General features: G+C 36.0%; 4 protein-coding genes, 1 long non-coding RNA gene and 1 pseudogene across 9 annotated transcripts; 4 read left to right on the top strand and 2 right to left on the bottom strand.

Annotated features, from left to right (window-relative positions):
- Nucleotides 1–220: 220 nt before the first annotated feature.
- Nucleotides 221–2,754, top strand: LOC104749135 (putative F-box protein At3g61730). Its single transcript, XM_087491819.1, has 8 exons — nucleotides 221–590; nucleotides 1,053–1,252; nucleotides 1,335–1,379; nucleotides 1,601–1,765; nucleotides 1,853–1,900; nucleotides 2,013–2,183; nucleotides 2,255–2,362; nucleotides 2,458–2,754. Exons 1-8 carry the CDS (start codon nucleotides 334–336, stop codon nucleotides 2,538–2,540), a joined length of 1,077 nt encoding a protein of 358 aa, XP_087347945.1. The 5' UTR covers nucleotides 221–333; the 3' UTR covers nucleotides 2,541–2,754.
- LOC147925000 (uncharacterized) lies at nucleotides 1,929–3,400 on the bottom strand. Of its 2 annotated transcripts, none has more exons than XR_015584644.1 (3): nucleotides 2,919–3,400; nucleotides 2,475–2,610; nucleotides 1,929–2,346 (listed from the first exon to the last, which is right to left on the bottom strand). It is a non-coding gene; the product is annotated as an uncharacterized LOC147925000 (long non-coding RNA). The 2 variants fall into 2 exon arrangements; XR_015584643.1 differs by having other exon boundaries at nucleotides 2,725–3,085.
- A 147-nt stretch (nucleotides 3,401–3,547) lies between these two features.
- Nucleotides 3,548–5,780, top strand: LOC104699712 (RING-H2 finger protein ATL22). 4 transcript variants are annotated; one of them, XM_087491816.1, is made up of 4 exons: nucleotides 3,548–3,795; nucleotides 3,917–3,992; nucleotides 4,222–4,948; nucleotides 5,268–5,780. In XM_087491816.1, exons 3-4 carry the CDS (start codon nucleotides 4,237–4,239, stop codon nucleotides 5,717–5,719), a joined length of 1,164 nt encoding a protein of 387 aa, XP_087347942.1. In that variant the 5' UTR covers nucleotides 3,548–3,795; nucleotides 3,917–3,992; nucleotides 4,222–4,236; the 3' UTR covers nucleotides 5,720–5,780. The 4 variants fall into 4 exon arrangements, 3 of the variants coding, with proteins under 3 accessions (XP_087347942.1, XP_087347943.1, XP_087347944.1); XM_087491818.1 differs by having other exon boundaries at nucleotides 3,655–3,795; nucleotides 4,717–4,948; XM_087491817.1 differs by lacking the exon at nucleotides 3,917–3,992 and having other exon boundaries at nucleotides 3,645–3,795; nucleotides 4,717–4,948.
- Nucleotides 5,781–9,234: 3,454 nt separating this feature from the next.
- On the top strand, nucleotides 9,235–11,578 carry LOC104704149 (multiple C2 domain and transmembrane region protein 12 pseudogene; annotated as a pseudogene).
- Nucleotides 11,525–14,901, top strand: LOC104753195 (beclin-1-like protein). The gene is made up of 11 exons (XM_087492042.1): nucleotides 11,525–11,879; nucleotides 11,996–12,222; nucleotides 12,315–12,640; nucleotides 12,751–12,921; nucleotides 13,037–13,161; nucleotides 13,257–13,305; nucleotides 13,547–13,705; nucleotides 13,798–13,883; nucleotides 13,994–14,065; nucleotides 14,223–14,372; nucleotides 14,466–14,901. The coding sequence occupies exons 2-11, from the start codon at nucleotides 12,063–12,065 to the stop codon at nucleotides 14,719–14,721; spliced, it is 1,554 nt and encodes a 517-aa protein (XP_087348168.1). The 5' UTR covers nucleotides 11,525–11,879; nucleotides 11,996–12,062; the 3' UTR covers nucleotides 14,722–14,901.
- A 2,818-nt stretch (nucleotides 14,902–17,719) lies between these two features.
- Nucleotides 17,720–18,887, bottom strand: LOC104749134 (putative F-box protein At1g71320). The gene is made up of 2 exons (XM_010470715.2): nucleotides 18,464–18,887; nucleotides 17,720–18,348 (listed from the first exon to the last, which is right to left on the bottom strand). The coding sequence occupies exons 1-2, from the start codon at nucleotides 18,810–18,812 to the stop codon at nucleotides 17,720–17,722; spliced, it is 978 nt and encodes a 325-aa protein (XP_010469017.2). The 5' UTR covers nucleotides 18,813–18,887.
- Nucleotides 18,888–20,231: the final 1,344 nt, after the last annotated feature.

Here is a 20,231-nt window from a genome sequence, read left to right as displayed (position 1 = left end):
TACTATGCCGATCTTAATTTTTAATGAACAAGGCCAAATCATACTGGGTAAAAAGAAAAATATAGAACTTGGTTTAGGTTTCGTCTGCTGATACTAAACCGGAATCTAAGTTCAAGCCGATTTCGAAATGTAAAGAGGCGGCCCCACAAAGTTTGTTACAGGGGTACAGACGTCATTTAACATGAAAATTTTCAAAATTCGCTGTGTCTCCCTCGCTTGGTATATATCACAGCTACACGGTTCAGAGCTAAAACCAAATTTTGAAACAAATTCTTAACAAACTAGTGACTAGTGAGTGAGCAGAGAGAGATAGGGAGAGAGAGAGAGACGAAGATGAAGTTGAGATCTGGTGAAATTGTAGGAGAGAGTAGGAAGAGGAAAGCTCCGGAGGGAGACGATAATGGTGGACTGAAGAGACGATCGGTCGAGAGCAACGAAAATAAGAACGATCTTCAGAGAGATGAAGATGGTAGAGTGAAGAGAAGAATCGTTCATGGCAACGAACTGAAGAACGGGAAGATCCTCAGAGGGATCCATGGCTGTGTATCTCCTCGGTGCTCTGCTCATACTTACCAGCCTCGCTTCTCATGGTAATTTTCTTCCCCACCTCTCTCTCTATACTTCGCGAAATTTGGATTTGATGAGCGTAATAGATCTGTTCTCGGATAGTTTTTGTGTGCGAGTTTGGGTTGAGCTCCAATTTGAATTTGAAATGCTTGTACGGTGTTTAATCTTACTCTATTGGATGGATCTAGGATATGGAGTTCGATCAATCTTCTTCGTTACCTTCTGGGAACGAAATCGCGGAATCAATTTGATTTGTATGTAAATCAGATGCTTATATCAATCTCTCTACTTGATTGTGTGGTTGATAGAAACTGGGATTTGAGTTTTTCTTCATGTTCCTTCGCTTTCAGTTTTCGAAAATCGAATCCAGATACCACTGAGAAAGAATTTAAAAATCAATCGCTATTTCTTCCAATTTCGAATCAAGTTTCTTAGATCTAAGTCCCTATACTCAGCGTATCTTATAATTTTCTCTGCTGAATCAGGTTTGAGCAAGATGTATGGACATACATAACAAGGTTTTTGGATGGTAAATCCTTGGTGATGCTGGGAGCAACGAACAAATGGTTCAACAAGCTCGTAATGGAGGATATTGTTTGGAGGTTTGCCTGCTTGCGTGATCTTCAGGTCCCTGAGACGTTTCCCGTTTCTTCCAGCTGGATTAAGATATATGCTTCAGCTTTTGGTAAGTATGACCTTCACATCAACTTCCGAATTTTACATTCTGATACAATTGTAAACTAAAAAAACAATATGGGAAACTGCAGATGGGAGTCACTCTTACTTGTTCCGTCAGAAGGAGAAGCATATTGGTTAGTCCCTGAATTGGGTTGGGTTCATCATATACTCTCTTTAGTCTACTGATTTGTCAAAAAGTCATCATGTTCATTATAGATACCAGGCCATATATATGTTGATTCTCTATGGAAACTGAAATTAACGACCATGCCTGTCCAGATCTCTTTTGACTTTGAACTTCTTCATTTGATGATCACAGCCTCATTTCTATCTTGTTTTGACACTGTAATTATAGATTGGATGCGGATTGGTGCCTTTCTACTTGACTCTCGAAGCTCGCTCCTGACTGAGAGTTTGAGTGGTCATCTGAAAGTCCCAAGGGATGGAACCATAGACCGAATGTTACAATCCAGTGGTTCATGTGTCATCAACGACATCAAAAGTGGTATTTGGATTGCAGGTAACAAACTTTTCTTTTTCATGATCTGCAGAATCTTGTCAAACTACAGGAAAAAAACTGTAACATGGCTTATCTTTTTTTTTTTAGATTTACAGCTTGTGCGTTGCCCTGTTTGTGACCTCAGTACCTGTGATGGTAAAAGATACTAATCAACTCTAATCTGTTGCTGAAACTTTAGTATTTGATGTTACTCTATTTAGTACAACGAAATTACAACTAATTAAGAGTGTTTCTATTTATTGTGTAGGAACAATGCAAACACTTGATGCTAGGCACATGGAACTGTTCCTCAGTGAAGGCTACAAAGATGGAAGCTGGGATTACAATCTTATTGGATCTCATAAGTTACAGAAAGACGCAAGTGCAGCTTGTGGAGCCATATTTGATCTCAAACACCTTAAAGAGTCGTCATCCTCAGGTAACTTAATTACACTCTTATGCTTCATCCTCAATCATTCTCCATCTCACATGAAACCTCTATATATATAGGTATTCTCAACCTCAAGTCTTGGACCGGAGAGCCAGATGATTCCCAACCTAAAGCAGTTATCGCACCCCACGCTGTCGCTGTTCACACGAGACTGCAACAAAACGAAGGTATCAAGTCCAAATCACATTACATAATCAACCATCTTTATCTAGGAAGAAAGAAACACAATTACAATTCTTCAACAAATTAATCTAAATTGCAGGAATCCTTGTGAAGTACCACACAATGAAAGCAGGAACAGACGGTGACATTGTTTCCATCAGAATCTCCCAGCAGCTTCTCTGATTCCTTCACAGTGCTTTGTCTTCAAGTCACACAAAGCTTTTAAGTATATCTGGTATTCCAATCCTTTTCTCTTCAGTAAAATAAAGATAAACATAAATTAGCTCATTATAAGTTTACAACTTCACAGTTGTTTATAAGAAAAGTATGACAGGGTTACTGAACTTCTTGTATAAGAAACACATACCAATGAATATAAGAAGATTTATGTCGACCATATTCTATTACTACCAAATTAGATATTGATTACTGTTCTCTGACTTTTTCTAATTATATATCTACAAGTAGTTACAAATTTACAATTCCCTTTTAGTGCCTAGCCACACACATTTTATGACTTTCTCAAAACAATTCGTTCTCCTCGTCTTCCTCTTCCCTCACCTAGATGCCTCAGAACCAAAACGTTGGTTGCTACAGTGCCTCATGTGGACCTTGACGTCAGCTTCCCTTTCTGGATATTTCCCAAGCAGTCTTCGTCCTGTGGCTATCCAGGAATCAACCTCCGTTGCATCGATCTTAATGAGACAGCCTTAACTTAAAGCTTCAAACCCCCCCCCCCCCCCCCCCCCCTGGATCATGTGTCTCGTCCGAGAAATAAAACCGCAGCGAATTCGCCTCAACGACCCTGATAAACTGCTTAGGCAGACGGCTCCTCAGCTTTGAGGCTTCAGGGTCTCCTCTTTCTCCTCTTGACCTTCTTGAGTTGAGCTGTCCTAACGAAGACGTCAAATCCTCCTCCTTCGAAATCTAACCCATTCATTTGCCTTGGTAACTCCATGACCTCCTTCGTCACAACTTCAGAATCAGATCTCGCCGGTTCCTAAAGTCTTGTCAAATCTTCAAGAAGTACGCGTTTTCTTAGTGAGTGAATGTTGTAGTTTTCAGCGTCACCTAATAGAGGGCAATAATACTAACGGGCTTTAAACTAATATGGGCCTAAAATCCATTTTCAAGTCAAAAATACGAAGACTAGTATAGTATTTCACCCCCAGATTCGGACGGAACCCACTGATGACTGATCAGTCGCATCCCGGTTAGGCGGTAAACGGATCAGAAACGAAACGAGCATCCTTGGAAATCAGACGAAGAATCCCTAGATTTTGGACGGATTTGTTTTCAGTAAATTGGGTTTAGTTGATCGGAAGTCCGTCCGCAATCTAGGGATTTTTCTTTTTGATGAAAATTCATAAGCGGTGGATCCGAATCGTCGGAGCCGATTCCTACGCCGGAAAGTTCATCGATGATTCTTCTCATTCCGGTTAGGCTTCTTCCTGTCCTCTTGCCCCCTCTTTGTTGAGAATCTCGGGATTAGGATATTGCATTGATGTGTTGATTGTTTTGTTTTATTTTTTTGGATACGAATATGTTCTTTTGTGTAGAGAGCGATGTGGTTGAAGATTGCGTGATCCCAGAAGCAGCTATGATTCTACGCCATCAAAAAGCTTTTAGCTTCTGGTATGTTAATTCTCTTGTCTTCTTCAATGTAATATATGTTGCTAGACTTATCTGAGAATTGACTTGAGAGAGCTTCTTCTTCTATCTTAACTCATACCATTTGCATATAGTTATAGAATACAAGAGAATATATATATATATATATATTTTCTATTGCCAAATTAGTCTTTTTGACTTTTTCCATTAGTCTGTATAAGTAGTGTAAGTTATTCATCTTCCTATCCCTTAGTGCCGGACCACAATTATGACCTTCTCGACGCAACAACTCCCTCTCCTCCTTCATCTCATCTTCTTCTTCTTCATCATCTTCCCTCTCCTCAACGCATCACAACCAAAACCTTGCTACACTTCCTCATGTGGACAAGGTTACGTCGATGTCCGTTTCCCTTTCTCGCTGTTCCCTTATCATCCTGAGTCCTGTGGCTACACGGGATATAATCTTTTATGCACAGATGGTGGCAAGACTGCCTTAAAGCTTCCTCCTATGTCGGAACCATTTCTGGTCAGAGAGATTGATTATGAAACGCAGCGTATTCGCCTTAACGACCCTGATAACTGCTTGGCTAGACGGCTTCTTAACTTTGACGCCTCTAGATCTCCTTTCTCTCCTCTTCGTCCTCGTAACTACACGTTCTTGATCTGTCCTAAGGAAGATAACGTCACCGCATCTTTCAGTGCCATCGATTGCCTTGGTAACTCCACTTCCTCCTTCTTCGTTGTTCAGTTGGAGCTTGTCAGCTTGATGCCGTCTTCTTGTCAGATCTTTAAGACGTTACCTCTTCCGTTTTCTTGGTCTGTCGCCTACACGGCGTTCCCTGGTGGCCAAAACAGTCGAGACCTGTGGCTCAAATGGGACTCCCCTGATTGCAGAGATTGTGAGAGGAGGACTAATTCGAGATGTGGATTCAAAAACAATACTTCCCTCCAAGTCCAATGCTTCAGTTCTGTTAACTCTGGTGCGTATTATTCTCAATTCTTCTCTCTTCTTTTGTCCTTCACAACCTTCCTACTTGAAACGACTTCATCTACTTTTGAGAATATTCTTTCCGAAAGAGTCCATTAATGAATGGTGGAAATCTTCAAATCCAAGGAGTTGTGTTAATCAAAGAAATGAAACTAGTTGGCTTTAAATAATGACATCAAATCATTGACTTTGATTAATTAAAGCAATCATATATTTCAAATAGCAACAAACATGAGAGAATGTCGTAACATTGGAATTTATATATGTACATACAACTTACACCGTTGACCCGTTTTGTTGTTTCGAAACAGGACTTCACAACACAGGCTTACAAGTACTAAAGATAATCTGCCTCTCCCTAGTCGGACCGCTCACCGCCTTGACCTTTTGTGTCGGTCTTGTCATGTGCAGTTCTGAGAGAGTCTCGTCCCAGATACAACACGCAGTGGTTGCAAGGCTTTCCGGATCTGTAACGGTAAGGCCACAGCCAAGCGACGAAGTCACAAGGACGGGTCTCGATGAGTCTACTATTGAGTCGTACAAGAAAGTTGAGTTAGGGGAGAGTAGGAGACTCCCGACCGGGTCAAATGATGTTGTATGTTCCATTTGTTTGTCAGAATATGCAACCAAAGAAAGTGTTAGGTGTTTACCGGAATGTGAACATTGCTTCCATACGGAATGTATTGATGCGTGGCTCAAGTTGCATAGTTCTTGCCCGGTTTGTCGGAGTAATCCCTCTCCGACCCATGAAGGGTGCAATTAACTTTTGTATGCATGAATGTATATAAAGTCTTGGATTTGCTAAAAGATATTCTTTTGATGCATCTCCAAACTGTCGAAACGAAGCCAAAACACCAAATTCAGAAAATTGGGAAAGTTGAAGGGCGATGAGGAAAGAAGATTATATTACAGAGGATTTCACTTTCTTAAGAGCATGTTCAATAAGAAGATGCTTAAGTATGTTTATAATTATAATTTTTAGAAATAATGAAGTTAAAAACTTTTTTGAAAAACTGTAAAATGGTATGCTCCAATGGTATATCATAATTCTGGGTTCTTAAAATTTAAAAAAATATATTTTGAGAATTATAATATGTTAAGTACAAAGCATCATTGATTGATATAAACATCATCATCCAAAACCTGGAAAAAAAACAGAAAAATAAGTAAGAAATGTATAAGATCCTGAATACTTGAGAGCAAGCTTTATATGATCCTGGAGAGCAGAGAATGTCTCGCTGCTGCCAGAAAAACCAAGAGGAATGTATAAGATTAACAAAGATGATGAAGAAAAACAGGGCATTAGCTAAAATCAGACCCTAAAAAAAATGAATTATAAAGAGTACTCTCGAGTCTTACAGTTGCAAGGTTTTGACATTTGTATGAGAGACGGCATCCTACAAAATAAAGCTTGTTTAGCTCCATCAAGTCCAGGTATAAGACATTTGTATGAAGAGTTCTCTCGGTAGTATCACCATCTGCAGTAAAGCTTGTTTAGCTCCATCAAGTCCAGCTGCAATAATTAAGCATAAGTGTGTTTCCACATATTGCATCAAAAAGGGAAACAAGAAGATAAGCATAACAATAACACTCACCAACATCATTCCATTTCACAGATGGCTTCTATCCACTATTGTTGTGTTTACCATCTCTACTAAACTTATCATCGTGGACATTTCCAGATTCTTTCACAGGTTTTGGGCTTGCAGGAAACTGAAGCTGAAGATGGAGATTCTATGGTTCTCTACATAATCAACGATCAAAAAGAGAATTTTAGTATACAATTAATGCCTTGACAAATTCAGTGAAGCAATCAATCCTAAACAGAAACATAGCACTTAAAAATTGCCTTAAACCTACTTGTAGTAGGCTGTGTGCACACAAATTAAAGACCACACTCGTGATTAGAAGCGACAGACGCATTAAGGTTTATGTTTTGTAAGTTGCAAAACAGTAAAACGTACCTCGGATGAAGCAGGGAATGTAAGCCGAAGCAAGATCTCAAATGAATGAGGTGGAATAAGCCGCCTTCCCTCCCAGAGAGGAGCTTTTAAAAAACTGGCCTGATCATCTGGTTTGGCCAAAATCCTGAAAAGGAAGAAAAAAGGTCCTTTATTTTTAATGTATCGATTTAGGATCGATTTTAACATTTATAATGTATTTTGATTTATTTTTAATGTTAAGCATCTCTTTAAAATCCCTTTAAAATCACGGTTGAACATAGTCTTAATGTAAAATATGAAAATACTCCATTTTTCTCTAAATTATGTTTCTATATTCAACACTTTGCTTATATTTTATATGTATGAATATTCCACTTCTCTAAATTCTGTTTCTATATCCAACACTGTGTGTATATTTTATATGTATATATATAATGCATGCGTGCATGTGTAATCATAAGGAATAATCAAAGCCAAAAACTGTTGATACGCTGCTTCATTGTATCCAGACACACAGGTTTGTGATGATTTTTTTCTTTTTTTTCTTTTTTTTTTTTTTGTGTGCTCTTGATGAAGTGTAAGTATTGATATCGGTCAGAGGATCAAGACTTCAGGGTTTATGTTTAGTAGTGTAACTCCTTGTGACTTGTTTAGCGATCTAACTACACGTTCTTGATCTGTCCTAAGGAAGATAACGTTATTGCATCCTTCAGAGCCATCGTACGTGGAACATCGTGAAAAGGGTTAGGATCATCGCTCCTCTGCTCCGGTGAAATCTCCGAACACCGACTGTATCAATCCAGGTTCGTAAATCGAATCGTTAGTTTCAATATTTTGATGGTCACAATCTCCGGAAATTCACTAAGGAGTATATCGACATTGTGTCACATATGACTTAACGTGTGAAAGAGCTGATCTTTTTTGCATGATTTCCACACGTATTTCGTCCTTTTTCAATAGATTGGAACATTGTGAATTTGGGATTATAGAAAATTTATACGACATATTAGGAAATATTGTGTAAATCTTGTATCTTGGTCGACCATAACACTATAATCCCATTAATCCTATAGTATTTGGGTTACCATTTTAATTAGTTTTGATGTGGTCAGATTCACGCACTAACTCGAGGATCGAAGACTGTTACATAATCTCCGGCGACGAACACGTTCTTGATCTGTCCTAAAGGTAACTCCACTTCCTACTTACTATTTTACTAGCATTATATTTATACCCGATGCACAGCAAAGTTTTTTTTTTTTTTTTTTGTTCTAAATCTTTAATTGCATTCCAAAATTTGCAAAAATAAACTGAATCTAGAAATTTTTTTCTTATAGTTAACGTACTCGATTTAAAAATTTCATGGCACACATTAATTAACTAAAAAATATGTCACAAATATTCCACACAAAAAAACCTAGTTAATTATAGGAATATTGACATTTTTTCTATAATTAAAATTTATGTAGTATTATAGGAATTTAATTTTCGTAGAAAACATAAAATTTTAAATTAAATTATACTACATAAATTTAATACTACTAAATTTAATTATAGTTAATTATACTATATATTAAATTAATTATACTACATAAAGTTAATTAACTATAATTAATGTAGAGAGTATTATATTCCTATAACCCTAAATTTAATATGTAATATATTCCTATAATTAACTATGATTAATTTATGTAGTATTATATTCCTATAATTAACTATAATTAATTTGTGTAGAATTTAAGTTAACAATAATTAAATTTATGTAGTATTATAGAAAAATGTCAATATTCCTATAATTTTTTTGACCTATTATAACTGAATTTATGTAGTATTACTTTTTACGTTTTCTTCTCCACGATTCCTTTTTTTTATATATAATTATTTCCAAAATATATATATTTTTGACTTATATATGTCAAGGATTATTGATAGAGTGTCTTGTCCTTTAGAATATAAAGGATTTCGTTTTGTATTTTATCTTAAATTATAAAATTATCTATTTAGATATTTTAAACATATTAAATTACTTATTAGATATTTTAATTTTATTGACTAGTTATGTTTTTAATCATACTATCAGTAATAAAATTATTAATACTAATAATACGACATATTTTTCAAATCTTAGAATTTGTTTAATTATATAATATTTTATTGTATCAACTAATATTATTTAAAATAGTATTAATATAAAATTTAAAATTATGCGTAATAGAATTTGTTATAGTTTTTTATTAAAAGCAAGAGTCGTTTTTTTCGATTTTTTCCTAACTTTTTTTTTTTTTAAGTATTATATATTCATTTCTTTTTTTTTCTCTTTTTTGTTGTTTCAGAGATGGCTGCCAAGAAAGATGATTTCTTCGTCAAGCAAATCTCTCCAAAGCTTGGGGGAGAAAGAGGAGCTCGGAACCCTCGCGGCCCAACATCTTCACATGACCTCGTCGAGCAGATGGAGTTTCTTTACTTAGAAGTAATCCAAGCCAAGAAAAAAGTAGCCGACACTGTTGTAATCCCCATCGTCGAATCACTCTCGGAAACTACAAATCCTCGACCAAAGATCTGCCAATGGGACAAAATATGGAGTGGAATCAAGTGTTCGCTTTCGACAAAACCAAAGGTGATGTCTTGTCCATTACTCTCATAGACGATGCGACCAAAACCGTAATTGGCAAGCGAAACTTCAAACTGGCCTCGGAGATTCCGAGTAGGGTTCCTCCCGACGCAAGAATCGCGCCTCAGTGGTACTCTATGCAGAATGCCCAAACAGGTCATCACATGGATTTGCTGATGTTGGCTTGGTTTGGTACACAAGTTGACGAGGTTTATTCAGAGGCTTGGTTTTCAGACGCCTCTGAAGTGAGTCCACGTAACGTGATCAACACGCGACCTAAGGTCTACCTAGCCCCAAGGCTCTGTTACGTTAGGATTACCATTGTTTCAGGTCACGATTTGATACCTTCCGATATTAAGCGGACTCCTTCGGCATACGTGACGGCAGCTCTAGATAAAGTACGTCTCAAAACCGGAGTTTCTCCCGGTAGGAACCCGTCATGGAACCAAGATCTAATATTAGTTGCATCAGAGCCGTTAGAAGGAACCGTCATCATTAAGGTGATGGACAGAGTCGACGAACAACACGAAGAATGCATAGGGATGTTAACGAAGAAGCTCTCAGAGATGACTCCGCTTAAAATTCCAAGTTCCGCACCGGTTTTGTTCTATGACCTTGAAATGCCGGTTAAGGTCGAACCGGCAGGAGATTCGAGGAGGTTCGCAAGCAGACTCAAGATGAAACTAGAGACTGATCAGGCTTATCACGTCGCTGAGGAATGCGTCGAATACGCGAGTGACTTCAGAGCTTATGTTTAAGGGCTATGGCCGGGTGTGCTCGGGAAATTGGAAATCGGGATTTTGGGGGCAACCGGTTTAAAGGGAAGAGACGAGAAAAAAACGGGCATCGACAGTTATGTGGTGGCTAAATATGGGAATAAATGGGCGAGGACTCGAACCGTGGTTAATAATGTCGCACCCAAGTGGAACGAGCAGTATTCGTGGGATGTCTATGAAAAGTGTACGGTGGTAACGCTTGGGATCTACGATAACCGAAAAATCTACCAGGTTATAGGGAAAGATGTCCCGATCGGGAAAGTGAGGATCCCATTGAATCGTGTACATTGTGACTGGATTTACACTTGCTCGTATCCGATAATGAATTTGGGAAGCAGCGGGCTGAAGAAAATGGGAGAGCTTCAGCTCGCGATTCGCTATGTTAATTGTGCTGAATTGTACGTATGGTTTTCGGCTCCTTTCCGTTGGATGTTACCTAAAACTCATTACAAGTCTCCAGTGTCCATGTATCAGGTCGACAAGATGAGAGCACAAGCTGTGGATTTGAACTGTGCGAATCTTGAGAATACTTTGCCGCCTCTGGGAAGCGAAGTCGTGTCGGATATGTTGAAGCCGAAGAGTAAGAATTTCAGTATGAGAAGAACGAAAGCTAATTATGGAAGGCTTTGCATAGTCTATAAGAGGTTAACGTGGTGGGTTTCGACCCTTGAGTTGATCAGATCCGGGAAAGAGTTACCTCCGAAAGCCGGTGCATTTGGAATCATTTTAGTGTTTATTTTTTGGGAGTACTGGATGTTGTGTTTGGCGAGTTCGTGGCTAGCTGTGATTTTGATTGTGCTTCTAGCTGTTACGTCAGGGGTCAAGACAATAATGCGCTATCGGAACGGCACTCCTCCTCCTCCGTTGATTTCCGTGGATTTGAAGCTATGGGGACTGGAGGTAATCAACCTAGACGAGACGAGTTAGCAGAAGAGTTGGACTCATTTCCATCGGGGGAGATGGATGTGAACATTCTTAAGATGAGGTACGATAGGTTGAGGAAGATTATGGAGCAGGTGATGTCACTATTGGGGGATGCTGCGAAACAAGGGGAACGGTTTCTAGCGCTTGTTGATTTGCTAATTGGGCATCCACTTCTTTCGGTTGTTTCGGCTCTCGTCTGTTACATCATCCTGTACATCGTTAACATTGCTTGGTATTTGAACCCGTTTAGGATTGCCTTTTGCGTAGTTATGATCTGGTGGCTTAAATTCCCGTGTACTCGCAACGATTTGCCCAACGCATTCCAGAACTTCTTCAGAAGACTGCCGACCAACGAAGACCCCGTTTGAGGACAAGTTCTCTTTTAGGATTTTTTTTGTTTTGTTTTTCGGATCCTCCTATTTGTTTTGGTTTTTGAGATATTCTCTTTTTGTTTTTTTTCTTTTCTTTAAGATTTGGACGGTTCATACTTATTTTGATATATATATATATATATATTTTTTTTTGGGGGCAATCTCTCATACTATCTGGTTTAATTAATTAAGATTTCTGGTTTAATTATGTCTTCTACAAACCTAAAAATCCAATCAAATACGAGACTTTAGTAATCTCTCTTTTATCTCTGTTCTTCGGTTCGATCCTTGTTCCTTGGTGATTATCCCCTCCCTCCTAGGCTTTGATTTTGCCGATCTCCGGGTTCTCGGGTGAAGCTCGGATTTGGATTTATCCAATCCTTTTTTTTTTTAATCTTTACTGTTGTTTCACAGATTGATTGAGAGCAAGGTGAAAATCCAAACCCTAGAGAGAGATTTGATTTCAAAATTGGGAAGCGAGATGAGAAAAGAAGAGATCCCAGATAAAACCCGGAGCATCCTGATGGACCCGAGTCTCCCTAAATGGGTCTGCCAAAACTGTCACCACTCCCTTACAATCGTCGGCGTCGTCGATTCCTACGCCGCCAAGTTCTTCTCCGATTCTCCTCCTTCCGCTTCCGGTTAGTTAGTTTCAGTGTTCATAAAACTTATAAGTCTATCTAATAAGAAGTCTCTCTAGTTTATAAAACTTAATATGATTGGTTACATACAGCAACAATGCAGGGACAAGGATATGGAGCTAACAGTGTTGTTGGTTCAACACGTATGGACAACTCCTTTGTTGTCTTACCTCGACACAAGCCTCCTCAAGCTCAGGGCATTCCTCCACGTCCTCGTGGTGCTGATGCTAACCAATCTGGAAAGGCTATGGAAGACTCGTTTGTTGTTGTGTATAAGTCTGAGCCTGCTTCTGATTCACCCGCTTCTCACAACCTTGAAGTCGGCCAAAACGGTCCGTTGCATTCGAATAATTCTGGCTTTAATGCCACTATCAATGTCTTGACACGAGCTTTTGATATTGCTAGAACTCAGACTCAGGTATATGATGTTTTTGTATTCTTGGTATTGTAGAGTGTTGTATTGTATCTCCTGGATAAAACTGAAGTCATCATGATAATACTTTTCTTGCTTGTGAGTTATTTTATTAGGTTGAACAGCCATTGTGCTTAGAATGCATGAGGGTTTTGTCTGATAAACTTGAAAAAGAAGTTGAGGATGTGACGAGGGACGTGGAAGCTTACGAAGCTTGCGTTCAGCGGTTAGAAGGGGAGACACGAGATGTTCTTAGTGAATCTGATTTTCTCAAGGAAAAAAAGAAGGTACTTACTTTTTCAGGTTTCAGCATATTGTTTTAAGTAACTCTATGATGAATTGCAGATAGTTTTTTAAGTGACAAGTTTGTTGTTGTTGTTGTTGTTTTCCTGCTCTGTTTAGATTGAGGAAGAAGAAAGAAAACTTGTTGCAGCTATAGAAGAAACAGAGAAACAAAATGCTGAGTTGAACCATCAACTGAAGGAGCTCGAATCAAAGGGAAATCGCTTTAACGAACTCGAAGATCGGTTAAGCTCTCTCACTGTTTCCTTATTGGCCAACGATACATTTATATTGCTATCTCTTTTTTTATCACATGATTTTATGACTTTTCTGGTAATAGGTATTGGCAAGAGTTCAATAATTTTCAGTTTCAACTAATAGCCCATCAGGTGCGTTGCTGGTGATATTCCTAGTGTCCTCCCTCATTTCATTACTAAATGATACTTTAGAGAGTCCAGAGCTTTCGTTCGTTTGCTTCACAGATTCTTGATAATAGTTCTCTCTCATTGTGGTATTAGTGTTTATAGCAATTGATTAGGTTTTTGTAGTCATGTTGTATCTGTGAAGGTTTAGGCTTTATCAGCGTAACAGTACTCGTTTCTTAGATTTATATATACGTCTTGTTAACAGGAAGAGAGAGATGCAATCTTGGCAAAGATTGAAGTTTCACAAGCACATTTAGAGTTATTAAATAAGACAAACGTACTGATTGATGCCTTCCCCATACGGTATGATGGAGACTTTGGTACAATTAACAATTTTCGACTTGGATTACTCCCGAACATAAAGGTAAGCTTTGCAAGTTAAGTTGCATGTTTATACGCTATAACCTCTTTCTGCTCATATAAAGTGTTAACTTAGGTCATATGAAACATTATTAGGTTGAGTGGGATGAGATCAATGCTGCTTGGGGCCAAGCCTGTCTTCTCCTCCACACGATGTGTAACTATTTCCGGCCAAAATTTCAGTATCCTTGTTACTATCTTCTCACAATTCTTTTCCTTATCGTAATCTTGTTGTTGGATACTATTTACTGTTCATGAAGTTTTATTCTTAACCAGTAACCCCCTTTTTAAGATGTCGAGTTAAGATACAGCCGATGGGGAGCTATCCTAGAATTGTAGACAGCAACAACGAGACTTATGAGCTGTAAGTAATTTTCATTGCTTAATTGGCATAGTCTTGTACTGTAGTTGAACTTAAAACATATGTCTTGTGCTGATTTTACGCGAGTCTTTTGGTGAGTTTTGTCTTGGTAGTTTATTCAGCGTTTTATAACTAAAAACTATTCAATGATCTCTGTCAGGTTTGGCCCTGTAAACTTGTTTTGGAGCACTCGGTACGATAAAGCCATGACACTGTATTTGATGTGTCTTAAAGACTTCACTGATTTCGCAAATTCAAAGGACCAAGAGAACAATATCCCACCAGAGAAATGCCTCAAACTTCCATTCAAGCAAGTCCCCACTCTCCTAAAACTAAAATCTTTTGCGTCACTGATCGAACCCAAAACCATTGAAGTTTCTCTCATATAACAATTTTTTGGCAGGATCGAAAATGACAAAGTGGAGGGGTATTCGATAACACAGAGCTTCAACAAGAAAGAGAGTTGGACAAAAGCACTGAAGTATACTCTCTGCAACCTCAAATGGGCTCTCTACTGGTTCGTTGGAAACACTAATTTCCAACCTCTCTCTGCTACGGTCTCTTTGCCTTCTGATGTATCAGCGGCTGGTTCCTTGTACGCCAAGCGGGGTCCTGATTCTAACAATAAGCCGTCTGGTAAAAACCAAAGAAACTTGTGAGAAATTGAACTAAAATCAGCGACTTGTGTGAATAGTTTTTAAGCATTTAGGTTATAAAACATCTAATAATAAGAACACCAATGTTTACAATCTATTTTTGTACAGATTCTTATCTCGTGTTATTGTGTAAGCCTTTTTACTTCGTTTATGTTCGCAAAGATAATTGATATTGAAACGAAATATATATGTGGACCATGTCAATCTTATTAAGATTTTCTAGTTGTATTTTAAAGGTATTTATTTTATACTAAACAAATTAATGTAAAACTTTTAAAAGTGAGAATGTGAGATTTTTTTGACCAATTTGGATATAGGTTGGACCGATATGTAGAGAAATCCTACCAAGTATTAATCATGAAAGCAGTGGCCAACAAGTAGAAATCAATATGTTAATTACTAGGTTTTTTTTAACTCCGAGTGAAGACGTCCTTCGAGTTCATGGATAAGGAACACATGTAAAACATTCATGCATGGAGCATGGTCGTCCAAAAGTGAGATAAACATCGGACACTGAAAGAGACTAACAAAAGTAACAAGTAAAAAACATCAAAAAACCAATTTAAATTTATTAATCTATATATAATAGCAAACTCACTTTTTTGCGTGTTAATTTTGATTCAACGGATGAAATTAGTTCTGTTATTCCATCTAACGGTTCAAAATTATTAATGATTCTAATAATTGCAAATTTTTTTCTTTTAAATAATCATGTCTTTTCGTCGTACCCCAATCTTTCAAAACATCGCACCTATTAATTTTTGCATCTCTTCGTCGTACCCCCATTTTTCAAAAATCTATTATCTTTGCACCTTTTTGTTTCACACCTCTATGTTTTATACATTTATATTTTACACCCCTTTATGTATTATATATAAATTTTTATAGACTACAAAACAAGTTTCAAATTTATTGTTTTCAAAGTATTTTTAAAAATTACAAGTTAATAAATAAAAACAAAGAATTGTTTTATTGGAGTGGTTTTAATTAACTTGCATCAATCTTCAATTCAAGGTATTTATATCTACTGCGTTGTAATAGATATAATAGATTTATGAACTCAACGAACTAATGACAAAAGCTTACGAATGAACCTGTTAGTGTCTACTTATGAACTTGTTAGTGTCCATTTGGTTAAATACGAATAAAGTTAATTTATTCTCTATTAGATTATTATTATTATATGTGTGAACATATAGTTGGGAAAGAGTATAACATTAATGATCTAAAAAGACATAAACCTTCATGCATACAAAGTTTATTTTATTCTTTTTTGTATTGTTCTATTTCTAATAAACCCAATTTTGGGGGTCAACTTTAATCTAACGGATGAGATTATTTCTATTATCTCATCTAACGGTTTAGAATTATTAATAATCCCAACAATTGCAAGTTTTTTTCTTCCAATAATCGTATTTCTTCGTCGTACCCCCATCTTTCAAAAATCACACCTATTAATTTTTACACATTTTTGTTTCACACATCTATGTTTTACAACTCTGTATTTTACACCTCTTTGTTTATTATATATAGATTTTTAAGGACTATTAAAACAAGTTTCGATTTTATTGTTTTCTGAGTATTATTTTAATTTTAAACTTACAAGTTAATAAATAAAAATCAAAGAATTGATTTATTGGAGTGTTTTTTTTAAAATTTTTATATATAATAGCAAATCCACTTTTAAGGGTCAATTTAAATCAAACGGATGAGATTGTTTTTATTGTCTCATCTAACGGTTTAGATTTGTTAATGATCTCAAAGTTGCAATGTTTTGATCCAACAGTTGTGTTTCTTCGTCGTACCCCTAGCTTTCAATGTTTGCACTTGTTAATTTCGCACATTTTTGTTTCACACCTTTTTATTTCACACTTCTTTGTTTTCACACCTCTTTATTTTTATAAATATATAGTTTTTTATGGACTTTGAAAAGAGTTTTTGTTTTTTTGAGTACTGTTTTGCACCTCCAAGTTTTAAAAATTCTGAGTATTATTTTCTTTCAATTTATTAATTAATATTGATTCAGTCATCTTCGTTAAAATTTGGATTGTTTTATTTATTGATTTCATCATCTAACTTTTGTTTGGGGTCTTTTTCCATTTATACCGTAGCAATCATCTCTTCCAAGTATTAATCTAGGTAATTGATTGTGATTTCTAATTTTTCATAGATTTATATGTTTATATATTATAGCAAACCCACTCTTAGGGGTCAATTTAAATTTAACAGATGAAATTATTTTTATTATCTCATCTAACTGTTTAGATTTGTTAATAATCTCAAAAGTTGCAATGTTTAGATTTGTTAATAATCACTTAACTTGTTTGTTTCGCACATTTTTGTTTTACACCTCTTTATTTATATATATAGATTTTTATGGACTTTGAACAGAGTTTTGTTCTTTGATAACACCTCCAAATTTAAAAAATTTGAGTATTATTTTCTTTCAATTCATTAATTAACATTGATTCACTCATCTTTGTTAAAATTTGGATTGTTTTATTTATTGATTCATTCATCTAACTTTTTTCGGTGTCATTTTCCATCTAATACCCACATTGATCATATTTTGCAGCTATGAGCCCTTTCTCTCTGTTTTTCTTATTATTTTTTTGTAAATTTCGATAGAATAATGATTTAAATTTTGTTTTATGTGAATATCTTTCAAAATTGATTATCTGGGTATGATTCAGCAAGGTTTGATTCATATATCTTTAACATTATTCTCTTATTGTCACTGAATCGATTTTATATATACAACAAAAAATTTATTTAATTAAATTGGTTGATTAATTTTGACTTTTATACTATACAGTTAAAAAATTAGCATAAAGTTTCCACTCAAAATGTGAAATTAAGAATATTAGTCATTTTAGGTTTTCATTTTCCCCGCACCGACATCCTAGTTGAAGAAATAGAGAATCCTATTTTTTTTTTTTTTTTTTTCTGAACTAAATAAGAAATAGAGAATCCTATTTGTTTAAAGCATGGACCATAAAAACTAGACTGAAGAACCCAATTTCTCCGTATACAAAACGCTGCTGCAGTGATCATTGGGGACTTGATCTAAAGGATTATTAGCTGGATATCTTCCTGTAGAGCTAAAATAATAAGCAGCTAGACCAAGCTTCCAAAAGTTAGCGTCTAAACAATTCGTGCTTAAAATATTAACTGAAAAAATCTTTTCCCACTTCACACTAGGATCTTCTTGCTGCAAACTCCATACGTCTACTCTCGGATTCTGTAGCACATCAGATAGACATAAACTATCTTTCAGACTCCATAAGTAGACACTTTTGGAGTATTTGGTGTACCAACTCGGTAGTGACACATAACGAAATGTTTCTGTGTGAAGATCTATGGCTGCCAGCTTTATTAATTTATTAGTGAAAAGAGAAAGTGGCTTTGGCAACCAATAAAGCGATCCATTTGCAAATATTGATCTTTTATCATCGCCAAGTTCATCGTATAAAATGGGGAAGTGTACGTATCTTCGTTCACCACTTTCGAGGTTTAAGGCTTCGGTCTTGATAAAATGACGATCGTATAAATACATCAAAATTACTTTGTATGTTCCTGTAACCATGTCTCTTCCAAATCCCACACTAATTGGCAATTCATTCGACCAACCTAAGAAAGAAAAAAAATACTCATTGTTTGTTTGTTATGACAAGTAGTCAACTACATTTGTTTATTTGTAATTTATAAATTTGATCTATAGCTATAAATAAAAAGTGTTTCGTACCCGTTCGGTCTGTATACGCTCGCAAAAACTCGGGAGAAAGAATCCGGAGTTTTCTTGTTGCGGGGTTAATCAGATAAATGTAGCCGAGATCGAAGATGCAGACTAAACCGTTGCAATACCCCATTATTTGACCAGCTATATCGTACATTGAATATATGGGATATGGAAGTGGAGATTTGTAAGAATGAATGAAGATTTTTATATGGTCGTTGTGATCATCTTTTGAATTAGTCGCCAAAAATATGGTTCTTGAACAACGGTCACTAGATATTTCCAATCGAAGAACAAGGAGTTTTGGATTTGGGTGTCGGAGAAGACGTTTCTCGGCGAGATAGTTAGATTCGATCATCAATCTCCATAGCTTCGACACGGATTTGAATCGGAAGAGAGATTTTACCGGAAGACGCTCAAGAATCTCTTCTATGTTATCAACTTCGCAAGTGTTTGGATTTGTTATGCCTGTCTTCATTGTTTGCAACTGAGTGAATTCGTCATGTATCTTACGTATTCCTATTAATAGAGACTGAGTCAGGGAAATATTCTGTAATAATATATAAAGGAAAATTTAAGGAAAATTATATCAATATTTGAAAAAGAAAAAATACTCATTTAAGTATTATTTCCATATATATATGCATCTCAGCTTTTTCCTTGTAATATATCTTTCCTTTTAATAGAGACGAATCAGGGAAATATTCTGTAATATATAAAGGAAAATTTAAGGAAAATTATATCAACATTTGAAAAAGAAAAAAAAAATCATTTAAGAAAAACTTCCACATATATGCATGCATTCCCATCCTTTTCCTTGTAATATATCTTCCTTTAAAGATTTTTTGTAAGAAAGAAAATTCAATCAACATGTTGACATACTATTTATCTCAACGAATTTGTTCAAAACAAAAAATTAAGGTAACTTTATACATGTTTGAAACAAAATTTGGTATACATATACAGTATATATTTATAAACCATAATATTTGGCCTTTGATTATCCAGTTAGCTAGGGCCAGGCAAAGATGGCCATTGTAATTTTGAAACACGTATCTTTAGCTTACTAACATATATATATATATATATATATATATATATATATATATATTTGTCATCCTTCTACTGACTTCATGTGTAAGTTTTATAAAAAAGTTAATCTTTTTAGAGATTCATCCCATATAACAGTACGTAAAATCAGAACTCTAACTTTCGAGAGCCAAAAAACTAGATACGAGCAACATCACACATATATATATTTGTTTCTTGACTCTTGACTTCCGTTGCAACATCACATATATAATAGTTATGCTTGACATAAACAAAAGGGAATTCAGTAAACACTAATTTCGTCAAAAGTGTGATTCAGATAAATTATTTGAGTTTCTTGGATCCCAAGACACATGAGCTTTGATGCCATGCATGATGCGTGCCGTTGAGAGAAGTACTGATTGGGTCCAGAACGAGCCAAACCTTATGAGCGTATACCTTGCCGTGCGACGAAAATGATTGGGTCTAGATACGATCGGTCATACTTTCATCGCATTCATATTGAATACACAGAGCTGTTTGGTCCATTAGATCACAACGCGGGGTTAATGTCGGTTATAAACAGACTAAAACATTGTGTCAATTAGTCAACCTTATGTTTAGCGACTAGTTAACGTGATTAATTATTATGTAACTCCAAGTCTCCAAGAAGCAAGAATACATTATAAAGTCACTTATTCAACTGACCTTATGTGCAAACGTTGGTTTATATATATATTAGACTTTT

The sequence above is a fragment of the Camelina sativa genome, chromosome 16 (assembly GCF_030686135.1).
Source record: "Camelina sativa cultivar CO46 ecotype springtype chromosome 16, ASM3068613v1".
NCBI classification, from domain to species: domain Eukaryota; kingdom Viridiplantae; phylum Streptophyta; class Magnoliopsida; order Brassicales; family Brassicaceae; genus Camelina; species Camelina sativa.
Note: the sequence above shows the minus strand (reverse complement) of the source record. Positions and strands in the feature narration are given on the sequence as shown.

Excerpts from the sequence above, each read along its gene's own strand:
- LOC104749134 (XM_010470715.2), bottom strand. The coding sequence starts at position 18,812 with ATGATCGAATCTAACTATCTCGCCGAGAAACGTCTTCTCCGACACCCA. Across the intron at positions 18,349-18,463 it reads AGCGTATACAGACCGAACGG|GTTGGTCGAATGAATTGCCA; the intron begins GTACGAAACACT and ends TTTCTTTCTTAG.
- LOC104749135 (XM_087491819.1), top strand. The coding sequence starts at position 334 with ATGAAGTTGAGATCTGGTGAAATTGTAGGAGAGAGTAGGAAGAGGAAA. Across the intron at positions 1,380-1,600 it reads TCAGAAGGAGAAGCATATTG|ATTGGATGCGGATTGGTGCC; the intron begins GTTAGTCCCTGA and ends CTGTAATTATAG. Across the intron at positions 1,766-1,852 it reads AAGTGGTATTTGGATTGCAG|ATTTACAGCTTGTGCGTTGC; the intron begins GTAACAAACTTT and ends TTTTTTTTTTAG.
- LOC104699712 (XM_087491816.1), top strand. The coding sequence starts at position 4,237 with ATGACCTTCTCGACGCAACAACTCCCTCTCCTCCTTCATCTCATCTTC. Across the intron at positions 4,949-5,267 it reads CTTCAGTTCTGTTAACTCTG|GACTTCACAACACAGGCTTA; the intron begins GTGCGTATTATT and ends GTTTCGAAACAG.
- LOC104753195 (XM_087492042.1), top strand. The coding sequence starts at position 12,063 with ATGAGAAAAGAAGAGATCCCAGATAAAACCCGGAGCATCCTGATGGAC. Across the intron at positions 13,884-13,993 it reads TATTTCCGGCCAAAATTTCA|ATGTCGAGTTAAGATACAGC; the intron begins GTATCCTTGTTA and ends CCCCTTTTTAAG. Across the intron at positions 14,066-14,222 it reads AACAACGAGACTTATGAGCT|GTTTGGCCCTGTAAACTTGT; the intron begins GTAAGTAATTTT and ends GATCTCTGTCAG.